The sequence below is a fragment of the Melopsittacus undulatus genome, chromosome 1 (assembly GCF_012275295.1).
Source record: "Melopsittacus undulatus isolate bMelUnd1 chromosome 1, bMelUnd1.mat.Z, whole genome shotgun sequence".
In the NCBI taxonomy this organism is placed as follows: domain Eukaryota; kingdom Metazoa; phylum Chordata; class Aves; order Psittaciformes; family Psittaculidae; genus Melopsittacus; species Melopsittacus undulatus.
This window is the reverse complement of record NC_047527.1, coordinates 1205065-1221167: the sequence shown is the minus strand read 5'-3', so window position 1 is coordinate 1221167 and position 16103 is coordinate 1205065. Positions and strand designations below refer to the sequence as shown.

Below are 16103 nucleotides of genomic sequence, written 5' to 3'. Positions count from 1 at the left end.
AAGGGATGGCCATGGTGGGGTCACCAAGGGATGGTGGCACCCATGGGACAAGTGAGGAGCATCCCATGGGCAACGCTTCCATCCATCCTGTGTGGTCCTGGGTGGCATCTGAGCAGGGTTGGGGTCCATCCCCATCGATGTTGGGGTTGGGGGGCTGGTTGGGAGCAGAGCTGTGGGGCAGCCGTGGGGCAGGGAGGGCCTCCAGGTGCTGAGCTGAGCCCATGGAGAAGGTGGCACCAGAGGGACCAGGAGGGCACAGCCCATAGGGAACGAGACCATTGGCACAACCAGAGCTGGGTGCACCCAAGGGTGGTGCTGGGGGGGGGGGGCTTTAGGTGCTGGGGTCCCTTTGGGTGGCTCATTGAGGCCGGGTGCCCACCTTTGGGTGCTGGAGGAGCTGGTGGGCAGGTCTCACCCTACGCACATCATGGTGACCATCCCACATCACCACGTGTTGGCACCCAAAGGACCTGGCTGAGCACCCACGGTGTCTGCTGGACCCATCCTGGGACCCATCATCTGCTCCTGGCCTTGAAGGACCCATCCTGACCCACATCATCACCTCCTGCTCCTGGACCCATCCTGACCCCCAGCATCTCCTCCTGGACCCATCTTGGTGCCCATCATCACCTCCTGCTCCTGCTGGACCCAGTTTGGCACCCAGCATCTCCCTGGACTTCTGGACCTCTTTTGGTGCCCATCATCTCCTCCTGGTCCTGCCCAACTCATTGTGGTGCCCATCATCTCAGCTGGACCCATCTTGGTGCCCATCATCTCTGCTTAACCCTTCTGGATCCATCTTGGTGCCCATCATCTCTCCTGCTTCGCTCTGGGGAACCCATCTTGGTCCCTTTTATCTCCCCCTGCTGGACGCATCTTAGCAGCCACCATCTACTGCTTCTGGACCCATCTTGGTGCCCATCATCTCCACTTGGTCCTGCTGGACCCATCTTGGTGCCCATCATCTCCTCCTGGTCCTGCTGGACCCATCTTGGAGCCCATCAGCTCCTCCTGGTCCTACATAAACCATCTTGGTGCCCATCATCTCCTAGTCCTGCATAAACCATCTTGGATCCCAACACCTCCTGGTCCTGCTGAACCCATCTTGGTGCCCATCATCTCCTCATGCTTCTGGCCACCTCATCTTGGCAACCATCATCTGCTTGGCCTTGATAGACACATTTTGACACCCATCATCTCCTGGACCCATCTTGGATCCCATCATCTCCTGGTCCTACATAAACCATCTTGGTGCCCATCATCTCCTTCTGGACCCACCTTGGTGCCCATCATCTCCTCCTGCTCCCTCTGGACCCATCCTGGCACCCATCATCTCCTCCTGGTCCTACATAAACCATCTTGGTGCCCATCATCTCTGCTTGGCCCTGCCTGACCCATCTTGGTCTTGGACCCATCTACTGCTTCTCCTGGACCCACCTTGGTGCCCATCATCTCCTCCTGGTCCTGTATAAACCATCCTGGTGCCCATCATGTGCTTGATCCTGCTGGACCCATCTTGGTGCCCATCATCTCCTCCTGCCCCTCCAGGACCCATCTTGGTGCCCAGCATCTCCAGCCCCCCCAGCACCCTCATCCACCCCCCCCTTCCCATTCCTTCCCCACGGCCGCCCCCCAAGTGCCTTCAGCTCCACCTGGGGTGAAGCAGAACCATGGGGGGCACCCAGTGGGTGGTGGTGGTTGCACCCAATGGGTCTGAGGAGCACCCAATGGGTTGAGCAGCACCCAGTGGGTTGAGCAGCACCCAATGGGTTTGACCAGCACCCAATGGGTTCAATCAGCACCCAATGGGTTGAGCAGCACCCAATGAGTTGAGGAGCACCCAATGGGTTTGAGCAGCACCCAATGGGTTTGAGCAGCACCCAATGGGTTTGAGGAGCATCCAATGGCTTCAATCAGCACCCAATGAGTTGAACAGCACCCAATGAGTTGAGGAGCACCCAATGGGTTGAGCAGCACCCAATGGGTTTGAGCAGCACCCAATGGGTTCAATCAGCACCCAATGGGTTTCAGCAGCACCCAATGAGTTGAGGAGCACCCAATGAGTTGAGCAGCACCCAGTGAGTTGAGCAGCACCCAATGGGTTGAGGAGCACCCAATGAGTTGAGGTGCACCCAATGAGTTGAGGAGCACCCAATGAGTTGAGCAGCACTCAATGGGTTTGAAGAGCACCCAATGGGTTGAGCAGCACCCAATGAGTTGAACAGCACCCAATGGCTTCAATCAGCACCCAACGGTTGCCAAGGGGCCACCCATCAGCACCAAGAGCTCCCTTCACCACCCCCTCCATTTGAAGCCATACGGGGGGGGTGTGCCCCATATATGTGGGTGCCCCATAGATGGAGGTGCCCCATAGAAGGGAGTGCCCCATAGACAGAGGTGCCCCATAGGTGAGGTGGGGGAGGGGGGTGGCCCCTCCCCCACTCTACCTCCCAGCTCCACTCACTGCCAGGCACCTGGGGGGGGGGAGGGGTGATGATGGGGGGGGGAGGGGAGGGGGTGATCCCATTTCCCCTCCCCCCCTTATGAATTAATTAAATTAATTAATTTCGGGTTTAAATTCCTATTTTTTTTTCTTATTTTTGGTCATTTCCAGTCTTTTTTTTTTGTTTTTTTTGCCCATTTTCGCCTCTTTTTGCCCCATTTCCGTTACTGGTTTTTTTTTAGGGTTTGGGCTTATTTATGACGAGAATTATTGTTATTATTATTAAACGGCGGAAGCTGATGGACAAATCATGAATAATTAATGAGGGTTCATTAATATTCATTAATAAAGTCGGTGATGGAGGAACACGGACCCCTCCCCAACCCGGCGGGCTGGCATGGGGGGGGCATGGGGGTCTATAGGGGTACATGGAGGTCTATAGGGCGTATGGGGCCTATAGGGGTACATGGGGGTCTATAGGGGGTATGGGGCCTATAGGGGTACATGGGGTCTATAGGGGGTATGGGGCCTATAGGGGTACATGGGGGTCTATAGGGGGGTCCATAGGGGGTGTGGGGCCTATAGGGGTACATGGGGGTCTATAGGGGGGGTCTATAGGGGGTGTGGGGCCTATAGGGGTACATGGGGGTCTATAGGGGTATGGGGCCTATAGGGGTACATGGGAGTCTATAGGGGTACATGGGGGTCTATAGGGGTACATGGGTGTCTATAAGGGGTTCTATAGGTGGCATGGGGCCTATGGGGGTACATGGGGGGTCTATAGGGGCTCTATAGGTGTATGGGGCCTATAGGGGTACATGGGGGTCTATAAGGGGGTCTATAGGGGGTATGGGGCCTATAGGGGTACATGGGAGTCTATAGGGGGGTCTATAGGGGTATGGGGCCTATAGGGGTTCATGGGGGTCTATAGGGGGTATGGGAGTCTATAGAGGTATATGGGGGTCTATTGGGAGTATGTGGCATATAGGGGTACATGGGGGTCTATAGGGGGTCTATAGGGGGTATCGAGCCTATAGGGTTAGATGGGGGTCTATAGGGGGAGTCTATAGGGGTACATGGGGGTCTATAGGGGGTATGTGGCCTACAGGGGTATATGGGGGTCTATAGGGGGGTCTATAGGGGGTATGGGGCCTATAGGGGTACATGGGGGTCTATAGGGGGTATGGGGCCTATAGGGGTATATGAGGGTCTATAGGGGGGTCTATAGGGGGTATTGGGCCTATAGGTGTACATGGGGGTTTATAGGGTTATCTATAAGGGGCAAGAGGTCTATAGGGGTACATGGGGGTCTGTAGGGGCATTGGGGTCTATAGGTGTGCCTATGGGGTACATGGGGGTCTCTAGGGATATGGGGCCTATAGGGGTACATGGGTGTCTATAGGGCCTATGAGGTCTATAGGGGTACATAGTGGTCTATAGCGGTATGGGAGTCTATAGGAGTATATGGGGTCTATAGGGGTATCTATAGGGCGTATGGGAGTCTATAGGGGTACATGGGGGTCTATAGGGGGTCTATAGGGGATATGGGCCTATAGGGGTACATGGGGGTCTATTGTGTGGGTCTGTAGGGGGTATAGGGCCTATAGGGGTACATGGGGATATAGAGGGGTATCTATAGGGGGTATGGGCCTATAGGGGTACATGGGGGTCTATAGGGGGTATGGGGCCTATAGGGGTACATGGGGGTCTATAGGGGTATGAGTGTCTATAGGGGTGTCTATAAGGGGCATGTGGTCTATAGGGGTACACGGGGTTCTATAGGGAATATATGGGTGTCTATAGGGGTGTCTCTATAGGGTATGGGGTCTATATGGGTACATGGGGGTCTTAAGGGGTATCTATAAGGGGCATGGGACCTAGAGGGTTACATGGGATTCTATAGGGGCATTGGGGTATATAGGTGTGTCTGTGGGGTGCATGGAGGTCTATATAGGTGCATGGGGGTCTATAGGGTGTATGGGGTCTATAGGGGGTACTTGGGGCCTATGGGGGTTTCTATAAGGGGTATGGGGTCTATAGGGGTATATAGAAGCCTATAGGGGGTATGGAGTCTCTAGGGGTATATGGAGGTCTATAGGGAGTATGGGTGTCTGCATGGGGTATGGGTGTCTATAAGGGTATATAGGTGTCTATAGGACCGGGTGGGTGTCTATAGGGGGGTCTCTATAGGGTCTCTATAGGGCACATGGGCGTATATAAGAGGTACGTGGGTGTCTGTAGGGAGGATGGGTGTCTATAGGGGTGTCTATAGGGGTGCATGGGAGTCTATATGGGGTATGGGTGTGTATGTATATATAGGGGTATATGGTGGCTATAGGAGCAGGTGGGTGTCTATACAAGTGCTTATAGGGGTAAGGATATCTACACAGGCTGTGGGTGTCTATAGGGAAATATGGGGGTCTACAGGGACGCACGGGTGTCTATAGGAGCAGGTGGGTGAATATAAGGGGGACAGACGTCTATAGGGGACATGGGTGTCTATAGGTGTACATTGGTGTCTATATGGTTACGTGGGTGTCTATGGGGTTACATGGGTGTCTATAGAGTTACATGGGTGTCTATAGGGGACATGGGAGCCTATAGGGGTATATGGGTGTCTTAGGGTTACATGGGTGTCTATAGGGTTGCATGGGTGTCTATAGCTTGTATGGGTGCCTATAGGGTTGGATGGTTGTGTATAGGAGCAGGCAGGTCTCTGTGAGTCTCTATGAGTCTTTATGGGTCTCTATGGGTCTCTATGGGTCTCTATGTGGTCTCTATGGGTCTCTATGAGGTCTCTATAGGGTCTCTATGGGGTCTCTATGGGTCTCTATGGGGTCTCCATGGGTCTCTATGGGTCTCTATAGGGTCTCTATGGGGTCTCCATGAGTCTCTATGGGGTCTCTATGGGTCTCTATGAGGTCTCTATAGGGTCTCTATGGGGTCTCTATAAGGTCTCTATGGGTCTCTATGGGGTCTCTATGGGTCTCTATGGGGTCTCTGTGGAGTCTCTATGGGTCCCTATGGGTCTCTATGAGGTCTCTATGGGTCTCTATGGGGTCTCTATGGGTCCCTATGGGTCTCTATGAGGTCTCTATGGGGTCCCTATGGGTCTCTATGGGGTCTCTATGGGTCTCTATGGTCTCTATGGGGTCTCTGTGGGTCTCTGTGGCTCTCTATGGGGTCCCTATAGGTCTCTATGGGTCTCTATGGTCTCTATGGTCTCTATGGTCTCTATGAGGTCTCTATGAGGTCTCTATGGGTCTCTATGGTCTCTATGGGGTCTCTATGGATCTCTATGGGGTCTCTATGGGGCCTCTATGGGTCTATATGGGGTCTCTATGGGTCCCTACGGGTCTCTATGGTTTCTATGGGTCCCTATGGGTTCCTATGGGTCTCTATGGTTATCTATGGATCTCTATGGGGTCTCTATAGGGCCTCTATGGGTCTCTACGGGTCTCTATGTGTCTCTATTGATCTCCATGTTCTCTCCTCTATCGGCCCCTCCTCCCGTTCACTGTTTCCGCCCGGAGCGGTGCAACGCTCGTACCGGTCCCCTCCACTTCCGGTTCCACTTCCGGTTCCGCCGCCAGGCTCTGCTCCAGTCCCGAGGTCGTTACCGGGCTCGGGCCCGCTCCACTTCCGGTTCCGGCTCCACTTCCGGTTCCGGGATGCGGCTGCTGCCGGCGCTGCGGGTCCGGGCCGGGTACCGGCAGGGGCAGAGCCCCGAACCGCGCATGCGCGAGTACTTCTATTACCTGGATCACCAGGGGCAGGTACCGGGGATGGACAACGGGAATAACGGGAATGAATACCGGGAATAACGGGAATAACGGGAATAAACATCGGGAATAGTGGGAATAAACACAGGGAATAAACACTGGGAATAACGGGAATAAACAGTGGGAATAAACACCGGGAATAAACACTGGGAATAGAGGGAGAACACCGGGAATAACGGGAATAATGGGAACAAACACAGGGAATAACGGGAATAATGGGAACAAACACAGGGAATAACGGGAATAAACAGTGGGAATAACGGGGAAACACCGGGAATACAGGAAATAAACACCGGGAATAGAGGGAATAAACATTGGGAATAGAGGGAAAACACCTGGAATAGAGGGAATAAACACCGGGAATAAACACCGGGAATAAACACCGGGAATAGGGGGAATAAACACTGGGAATAATGGGAATAAACACCGGGAACAGAGGGAAAACACCGGGAATAGAGGGAATAAACACTGGGAATAATGGGAATAAACACTGGGAATAGAGAGAATAAACACTGGGAATAGAGGGAAAACACTGGGAATAGCAGGAATAAACATCAGGAATAGGGGGAATAAACAGTGAGAATAGAGGGAATAACCAACAGGAATAGAGGGAATAGAGGGACTGAACACTGGGAATAGAGGGAATAAACAGTGGGAATAGAGGGAATAATGGGAACAAACACAGGGAATAACGGGAATAAACAGTGGGAATAATGGGGAAACACCGGGAATACAGGGAATAAACACCGGGAATAGAGGGAATAAGCAGCGGGAATAAACAGCAGGACTAGACACCGGGAATAGAGGGAATAAACACCGGGAATAAACACTGGGAATAACGGGAATAAACACCGGGAATAAAGAGTGGGAATAACGGGAATAACAGGAACAAACACTGGGAATAGAGGGAATAAACACCGGGAATAAACAGTGGGAATAACGGGAATAATGGGAATAAACACCGAGAATAGAGGGAATAAACACCGGGAATGAACACGAGGAATAAACAGTGGGAATGAACAACGGGAATAATGGGAATAAACATCGGGAATAAACACCGGGAGTGACGGGAACAGACACCAAGAATAAATACTGGGAATAAATACCGGGAACACCAGGAATTAACACCGGGAATAACGGGAATAAACACAGGGAATACACGGACTAAACACCGGGAATAAGCACCGGGAATAGAGGGAATAAACACAGGGAACAACAGGAAAACACCGGGAATAAACAGTGGGAATAGCGGGAAAACACCGGGAATAGTGGGAAAACGGCAGGAATAAATAGCGGGAATAAACAGTGGGAATAGCGGGAACAGGGGGGGACACACCAGGAACAATGGGAATAGTGGGAAGAAACACCGGGAGCAGCGGGAACAAACAGTGGGAATAGTGGGAAAACACCAGGAATAAACACCGGGGACAATGGGAATAGAGGGAACAAATACCGGGAACAAACACTGGGAACAAACACTGGGAACAATGGGAACAGGGAGGATACAGGGAACTATGGGAACAGGGGAAACAGAGGGAACAGGGGCACACCGGGAACAGAGGGGACAGGGGGGACACCGGGAACAGAGGGAATACAGGGAACACCGGGAGAACACTGGGAATAGGGGGGCACCGGGAACATCAGGAATGATGGGAAAACTGGGAATAGAGGGAACACCAGGAACAGGGAGCATGTCTTTGGTGGGGGGGAACCGGATCCACAACAGATCCCGGTTGGATCCCAAAAGGCCAGTACCGGCCTTGGGATGCTGGGAATGGGGTGGCTCCTGCAGAGATCCCAATGGGACAGAACCCACGTGGATCCATGGCAGATCCCGGATGGATCCCGAACAGATCCCAGAGGGATCCCAGGCCACCCCCTGGGAATCCTTTGGGATTCCAAGGCTTTTTCCCACTTTTCCAACAGCTTTTCCTGGATGACAGCAAAGTGAAGAATTTCATCACCTGCTTCAAAGGTACCGGGACCCAAAACCACCCAAATTCACCCCAAAAGGAGCCTCTTCCTGAGATCGGGAATCTCAGCCTTATTTGGGATCCAGTCCTGGATCAGGATCCAGTATTTGACTGGGATCTGATCCTCCATCAGGATCTCATCCATGAGATTGGATCCTTAAGGAAGATCCAGCCTTTAAATGGGATCCAGTCCTTAACTGGGATCTCATCCGTGTTGGGAATATTCCATTGGGATCCAATCCTTCATCGGGATCCAATCCTTCTGATTCCATCCTTAATCGGGAGCCTATCTTTAATACAGATCCCAATCCTTATTCGGGATCTAAGCTTTAAGTGGGATCTGATCCTTAAAATCCAGTTGTTAATTGGGATCTTATCCTTAACTGGGATCTGATCCTTAATCAGGATCCCATCCTTAATCAGGATCCAATCCTTAACTGGGATCTCATCCTTAACTGGGATCTGATCCTTAATCAGGATCCCATCCTAAATCAGGATCCCATCCTAAATCAGGATCCCATCCTTAACTGGGATCCCATCCTAAATCAGGATCCAATCCTTAATCAGGATCCCATCCTTAACTGGGATCCCATCCTTAACTGGGAGCTGATCCTTAATCAGGATCCCATCCTTAACTGGGATCCCATCCTAAATCAGGATCCAATCCTTAATCAGGATCCGATCCTTAACTGGGATCTCATCCTTAACTGGGATCTGATCCTTAATCAGGATCCCATCCTTAACTGGGATCCCATCCTAAATCAGGATCCAATCCTTAATCAGGATCCCATCCTTAACTGGGATCTCATCCTTAACTGGGAGCTGGTCCTTAAAATCCGGCTGCTATCATTAGTTGGGATCTCATCCTTGCAATCCAATAACCAGGATCCCATCCATCCTTAACTGGGATCTCATCCTGAAATTGGGATCCCATCCCATGGCAGCAGTGACCAGGGGGGGTTGGGAATCCACCACTTCCCATTGTCGCTTCCCGGTGCTTCCATCCCTCCTCCATCAGCTTCCCGACCCCCTGTTCCCAGTGTTCCCCGTGTTCCTTCTATTCCCATTTTTCCCATTGTTCCTGATCTTCTGGTGTTCCCGGTGCCCCCCTATTCCCAGTGTTCTCCCGGTGTTCCCGGTATTCCCTCTGTTCCCAGTGTGCCCCTGTTCCTTCTATTTCCCCTGTTCCCAGTGTTTGTTCCCAGTGTTTGTTCCCTCTATTCCCATTGTCCCCGGTGTTCCCAGTGTTTATTCCTGGTGTTTTCCCACTATTCCCACTGTTTGTTCCTGCTGCTCCCGGTGTTTTTTCCCACTATTCCCATTGTTCCTGGTGTGTCCCCCCCCATTCCCGCTATTCCCAGTGTTTATTCCCCCTATTTATTCCCGTTTTCCCGATATTCCCAGTGTTTTCCCTCTATTCCCGCTGTTTATTCCCGGTGTTTTCCCGTTGTTCCCGGTGTTTATTCCCGCTATTCCCAGTGTTTATTCCCGCTATTCCCGGTGTTTATTCCCAGTGTTTATTCCCACTATTCCCAGTGTTTATTCCCTCTATTCCTGGTGTTTATTCCCACTATTCCTGGTGTTTTTTCCCACTATTCCCACTGTTTATTCCCTCTATTCCCGGTGTTCATTCCCGCTATTCCCAGTGTTTATTCCCTCTATTCCTGGTGTTTATTCCCGCTATTCCCACTGTTTATTCCCACTATTCCCAGTGTTTATTCCCGCTATTCCCAGTGTTTATTCCCTCTATTCCTGGTGTTATTCCCGCTATTCCGTGTTTCTTCCTGCTATTCCCAGTGTTAACCCCGCATCCCTGCCTCCATCCCGGCAGATGTGGCATTCCTGAGCTTCTTCTTCAAGCAGCTGGAACGCAACCGGAGCGGGCGCTACGAGGCGGAATTCCCGTTCCTATCCCGCTGCGGCCGGGAGCGGAATTTCCTCCGCTGTGAGGATCGTCCCATTGTCTTCACCCACCTCCTTCCTGGCAATTCCCAACTCCTTTCCTACTGCGGCGGCGGCGAGCGCTTGGCGGTGCCATTCCAACCGGGAATGCTGACGGTATTCCCGGACAACGGGCGGCTCTATCATCCGGCTCCGGCCAAATCCGGCGGCGTGGGGCTGGTGCGCTCAGCGCTGGCTTGGGAATGGAGCTCCAGCTTCCAGTATGAGCAGGGGCAGGAGCAGATCCCAACACACTTCCTATGGGAAGGCCGGAGCTATCAGCTCAACCAGGAGTTGTTGCCGTTGCTCCAGGCTGGAAGCGCTGGGGAATCCTCGGATATTCCCGTCTCCACGCGCCCTGGATGAGCCGGCATTCCCGGTATTCCCATTGTTGCTCTGGTGCCACCACCATGGTGGCCGAATTCCCCCTTAAAGAAGCTTAAACCAGGAGCACAGAGCTGATTCCTGATGGGAATTTGGGATGCAGGGATGGGATTTGGGGATGGGGACAATAAAAGGCGCTGCGGTGACGGGTTCTTTGCCATGAGCCCTTCCAAAACAACAGGATTTATTAAGGAATTCCTTGGCTGAATGAACGTGGATAATGAGGAATGTTGGAGATGGAATGTTGGGAATAGGGATGCGGTGGTGGAGGAGGTGGGAGGAGCGGGGAGTAAGTGCAAAAGAGCTCCAAAAACAAGGGGAAAACCTCCATTAGATGCCAAAAAAGCTCCAAAACAAGGGGGGAAACTTACGGAGAAGGTGCCAAAGTGGCACCAAAACAAGGAGAATCCTCAAATAGATGCCAAAAAAAGACCAAAAAAAGGGGAAAACCTTAGGGAAAAGGTGCCAAAGTGGCACCAAAATGAGGAGAAACCTCAAATAGATGCCAAAAAACACCAAAACGTGGATAAAACGTTAGGGAGAAGGTGCCAAAAAGGCACCAAAATGAGGAAAAACCTCAAGTAATGCCAAAAAACACCAAAACAAAGGGAAAACCTTAGGGAGAAAGTGCCAAAGTGGCACCAAAACAAGGAGAATCCTCAAATAGATGCCAAAAAACACCAAAACAAGGGGAAACCCTTAGGAAGAAGGTGCCAAAAAGGCACCAAAACCAGGAGGAACCTCAAGTAGGTGCCAAAAACACCAAAATGAGAAGAAAACCATAGGGAGAAGGTGCCAAAGTGGCATCAAAATGAGGAGAAACCTCAAGTAATGCCAAAAAAAACCAAAGTAAGGGGGAAAACTTGGGGAGAAGGTGCCAAAGAGGCACCAAAACCAGGAGGAACCTCAAGTAGGTGCCAAAAAACACCAACAGGAGGAGAAAACCATAGGGAGAAGGTGCCAAAGTAGCACCAAAACGAGGAGAAACCTCTATTAGATGCCAAAAAACACCAAAACAAGCTGAAAACCTTAAGGAAAAGGTGCCAACACGGCACTAAAACAAGGAGAAACCTCCATTAGATGCCAAAAAACACCAAAACGAGTTGAAAACCTTAGGGAGAAGGTGCCAAAAAGGCACCAAAATGAGAAGATACCTCAAGTAGGTGCCAAAAAACACCAAAACAAGTTGAAAACCTTAGGGAGAAGGTGCCAAAATGGCACCAAAACCAGGAGGAAACTCAAGTAGGTGCCAAAAACACCAAAATGAGAATAAAACCTTAGGGAAAAGGTGCCAAAGTGGCACCAAAATGAGGAGAAACCTCCATTAGATGCCAAAACCCACCAAAACAAGGGGAAAACCTTAGGAAGAAGGTGCCAAAATGGCACCAAAACGAGGAGGAACCTCCCTTAGATGCAAAAACAAGCAGAAAACCTTAGGGAGAAGGTGCCAACGCGGCACCAAAACCAGGAGGAACCTCCTGGCGCCACCAAAACCAACCAAAGGGTCTCCCAAACCAGGAGGAACCATCCCCAATCTCAGACCCAGCATCACCTCCTGGCCAAACCCTCACAAGGCAAAGTAGTCGAGGGTGCCGTGACGGCAGAGACTGGCAGTCCACATGGCGTTATCCCTGCCGGAGCTCACCAGCATCCGGCAGAGCTCGGCACTGACAGCAGTGAAACGCTCCTCATCCAGCGTGTCCTGAAGGATGCCAGAGGAAGCCACCGGTGCCTGCGGTGGTTCCCGGTTGTAGCAGTCCACCGGGTACGGGTAGACCACGAGGCACAGGTCCCGCAGCACCGCGGTTTGGCGCAGCAAGGTCTTGAGGCCCGGCGTGGACAAGGGGTTGCCAAAGAGGCCCAAGCAGCGGAGCCGGGAGCAGCGGCAGAGAGAAGGGAGAAGGGCTTCCAAGCGGGGGTCCGTGAGCTGGCATTCCATGAGATCCAGGTGGATGAGGGAGGGGGAGCTCTCCAAGAGGGAGCAGAGGGGCTGGAGAAGGCTCTCGGTGAAGGGGTGGCCGCTCAGGTCCAGCTTCTTGAGGGCTGGAGCGTGGATGCTCTGGGAGAGGAAGGTGAGGTCGCCGGGAAGGAGGTAGCAGAAGGCCAATTCCAGGCTTTCCAGAGGAGATTCCAGGTTCCTGGTGGGGAGAGGACAGCAAAGACATTGGGATCAGGGTCATAGGAATTGTTGATCAATGGGGTGGGGATGGGTCCCAAAGTGAAACGCAAATCGCGGGGTGGTTCTCCTCATCCAATATCCATAAGTCCTCGTCAGGGCTGCTCCATCCATCCATCATCCATCCATCCATCGTCCATCCATCCATCATCCATTCCATCCCCCTGTCCATCCATTATCCATCCATCCACCCATCCATCTATCCATTCATCCATCTATCCATCCAGCCATCCATCTATCCATCCTCCATCCATTCATCATCCATCTATCCATCCATCATCCACCAATCCCACCCATCCATCCATCCTTCCTTCATCCATCCATGCTCTATCCATCATCTGTCTATCCATCCATTCATCTATCCATCATCCATCCATCTATCCATCAATCCCATCCATTGTCCATCAGTCCTATCCATCCATCCATGCTCTGTCCACCCATCACCCATCCCACCCTATCCATCATCTGTCCATCCATCCATCATCCAACAATCCCACCCATCCATCCATCCTCCATCTATCCATCATCCATCCATCCATGCATCATCTGTCTATCCATCTATCCATCCATCTATCCATACATCCATCATCCAGCAATCCCATCCATGCATCTGTCCATCATCCAGCCATCCATCTATCCATCATCCATCCATCCATCCATTATCCATCCATCCATCCATCATCCATCCATCCATCCATCCATCCATCTATCATCCATCCATCATCCATCCATCCATCCATCCCCCATCCCACCCATCCACCCATCCCATTCCATTTATGCGTGGCATTCCCCACCCACCCCCAGACCTCCTTCCCCCCCCCCCATCCCCCCTTTCCCCACCCCCTTTCCCCATCCCCCACCTCAGCAGCTGCCTCATCTTCCCGGAGAGCCTGGATGATCCCAGGTTGAGCTCCCGGAGCGCGCGCAGCTTCCCGAGGTGCGTGGCGAGGCGCCGGAATCCGGCGTCGGCTCCGGCCGCCTGGCGCCGGGCATCCACATTGCTATAGGGCAGCTTAAGGCTGAGCAGCTCCGGGAACCGGCTCAGCTCCGGCACCACCAGGCACAGCCCGGCCAAGCCCAGGTTGTTGAAGCGCAGATCCACGCGGCGCACGCCGCCGGGATCCAGGCATTCCAGGAGCGCCACGATGGCGCCGGCCGACAGCTCCTCGGCGTGGAGGTCGCGGCACCGGAGCCGGAGCGGGCAGCCGGTGGCACGGAGAGCGTCCCGGAGGATGCCGAAGGAGGTGCCGTTGACGAAGAGGTCGGCGCGGATCTCCACGGTGATGGCACGAGGCAGGGAGGAGCATCCCGAAGGACCGCGGCGACGCTTGGAATGGCGCTGCCGGTGCTCGGCCTGGCGCCGGGAGGCCTCCAGGCAGGCTTTGGCTAAGGCCGCGGTGCCGGACCAAAGGCTCATCCCTTCCGGAGCGCGGTCGGGGCCGGGAGCGTCGTCCTGGAGGCCGGTGAGGTCCAAGAGGCGGAGCTGGCACGGCCTGGCGCTGGGGAGACAGGGAATGGGGGGGTGGAGGGGATGGGGGGTGTAGGGAATGGGGGGAACATAGGGAATGGGGGGGGAAAGGAGGTGATGGAGGGGATAGGAGGGAATGGGGGGAAAAAGTAGGGAATGGGGGGAAAGGAGGGAATGGGGGGGAAAGGAGGGAATGGGGGGAAGAGTAGGGAATGGGAGGGAAAATTAGGGAATGGGGGAAAAGTAGGGAATGGATGGGAAAAGTAGGGGATGGAAAAGTAGGGAATGGAGGGGAAAGTAGGGGATGGGGGGGATAGGAGGGAATGGGGGGAAAAAGTAGGGAATGGGGGGGAAAAGTAGGGAATGGGGGGGAAAAGTAGGGAATGGGGGGAAAGGAGGGAATGGGGGGAAAAGTAGGGAATGGGTGGGAAAAGTAGGGAATGGGGGGAAAAGTAGGGAATGGGGGGGAAAGGAGGGAATGGGGGGAAAAGTAGGGAATGGGGGGGAAAAGTAGGGAATGGGGGGGAAAGGAGGGAATGGATGGGAAAAGTAGGGGATGGAAAAGTAGGGAATGGGGGGGAATGTAGGGAATGGGGGGGAAAGGAGGGAATGGGGGGGAAAAGACGAGGGTGCTGAGGCCCAAGGAAGCCATGGATGGATCCAAGGCTCCAGGGAGACTTTGGAGCAGCTCCAATTCCTAAAGGGGCTCCAGGAAAGTGGCTCTGGACAAGGAATGGGATGAGGAGGAACGGCTCCAACTGGAAACCCTTCCAGGTGGATGGGATTATTGGGATGCAGATCTCCCCCATGGAGAGTTGGATGGGATCATTGGGATGAAGATCTCCCCACGGAGAGCTGGATGGGATCTTGGGATGAAGATCTCCCCATGGAGAGTTGGATGGGATCATTGGGATGGAGATCTCCCCCATGGAGAGCTGGATGGGATCTTGGGATGCAGATCTCCCCATGAGTGTACTGGGACACTGGAATGTGTTGCCCAGCCAAGCTCCAGATCCCTACAACCCATTGCCCAGATCCTGCAACCAGCACCTCCTCAATCTCCCTTCCATCCCAACCCATTCCATGCCCACAATCCCAAAGGGAACCCTCCCCCCCCCCCAATCCCATCATTCCCAATGGACCTCGGTACCTGGGAGGCTGCTGTGGCCCCACATGGGCCATGACAGCAGCGATGAGTGCCTGGATGCAGACCCTGCATGCCGGCACCGCGCGGTGACCGCGGTGCTGCTCGTGCCCGCAGCGGCCCAGCAGGCACGGGAGGCTGAGCACCGGGAAGGGCCAGGATACGACCAGGTCCTGCAGGGCCAGGACGCGGTTGTCCAGGAATGCCGCTCGGAAGAGGACGGGATAGAGCTCGGAGGGCAGCACCGGCAGCGCGCGGCGGGCGCTGGGCCGGTGGCTGAGCAGGCGGCGGGCGCACAGGAACACCAGGCTCTGCATGGTGATGGGGATGGGGATGGCACTGGGGCTATGGGGAGGCTGTGGCAATGGGGAGACAAGGGGAAGGTGAGGAGGGAGGTGGAATAGGAACACTCATCAATGGGGTACCCCACGGCACCCCTATAGCAGAGCCATCGCTAATGGGGAACCCCTAAACCAGATCCATTATCACTGGGGTACCCCACAGCACCCCTAAAGCAGAGCCATCATCAACAGGACAGCCCCAAACCAGATCCATCGTCAATGGGGTACCCCTAAACAAGACCTGTCATCAATGGGGCAGCCCCAAACCAGATCCATTATCAATGGGGCACCCCCTAAACCAGACCTGTTATCAATGGGGAACCCCTAAACAACATCCATCGTCAATGGGGCACCCCTAACGCAAACCCATCATCAATGGGGCAGCCCCAAACCAGATCCATCATCAATGGGGCACCCCTAAACCACATCCATCACCAATGAGGAACCCCCA

At 53.5% G+C, this 16103-nt stretch overlaps 2 protein-coding genes across 2 annotated transcripts; one reads left to right on the top strand and one right to left on the bottom strand.

Moving 5' to 3' along the window:
* Positions 1-6017: 6017 nt before the first annotated feature.
* Positions 6018-10704, top strand: C1H8orf82 (chromosome 1 C8orf82 homolog). Its single transcript, XM_034069085.1, has 3 exons — positions 6018-6219; positions 8152-8200; positions 10030-10704. Exons 1-3 carry the CDS (start codon positions 6115-6117, stop codon positions 10503-10505), a joined length of 630 nt encoding a protein of 209 aa, XP_033924976.1. The 5' UTR covers positions 6018-6114; the 3' UTR covers positions 10506-10704.
* LRRC14 (leucine rich repeat containing 14) lies at positions 10674-15657 on the bottom strand. The gene is made up of 3 exons (XM_034069078.1): positions 15318-15657; positions 13560-14198; positions 10674-12661 (listed from the first exon to the last, which is right to left on the bottom strand). The coding sequence occupies exons 1-3, from the start codon at positions 15626-15628 to the stop codon at positions 12091-12093; spliced, it is 1521 nt and encodes a 506-aa protein (XP_033924969.1). The 5' UTR covers positions 15629-15657; the 3' UTR covers positions 10674-12090.
* Between the last annotated feature and the right edge of the window lie 446 nt (positions 15658-16103).

Coding starts and splice junctions, on each gene's coding strand:
- LRRC14 (XM_034069078.1), bottom strand. CDS start 15,628: ATGCAGAGCCTGGTGTTCCTGTGCGCCCGCCGCCTGCTCAGCCACCGG. Junction 14,199..15,317: donor GGGCCACAGCAGCCTCCCAG/GTACCGAGGTCC, acceptor CTGTCTCCCCAG/CGCCAGGCCGTGCCAGCTCC. Junction 12,662..13,559: donor AAGATGAGGCAGCTGCTGAG/GTGGGGGATGGG, acceptor TCTCCCCACCAG/GAACCTGGAATCTCCTCTGG.
- C1H8orf82 (XM_034069085.1), top strand. CDS start 6,115: ATGCGGCTGCTGCCGGCGCTGCGGGTCCGGGCCGGGTACCGGCAGGGG. Junction 6,220..8,151: donor ACCTGGATCACCAGGGGCAG/GTACCGGGGATG, acceptor CTTTTCCAACAG/CTTTTCCTGGATGACAGCAA. Junction 8,201..10,029: donor TTTCATCACCTGCTTCAAAG/GTACCGGGACCC, acceptor CCATCCCGGCAG/ATGTGGCATTCCTGAGCTTC.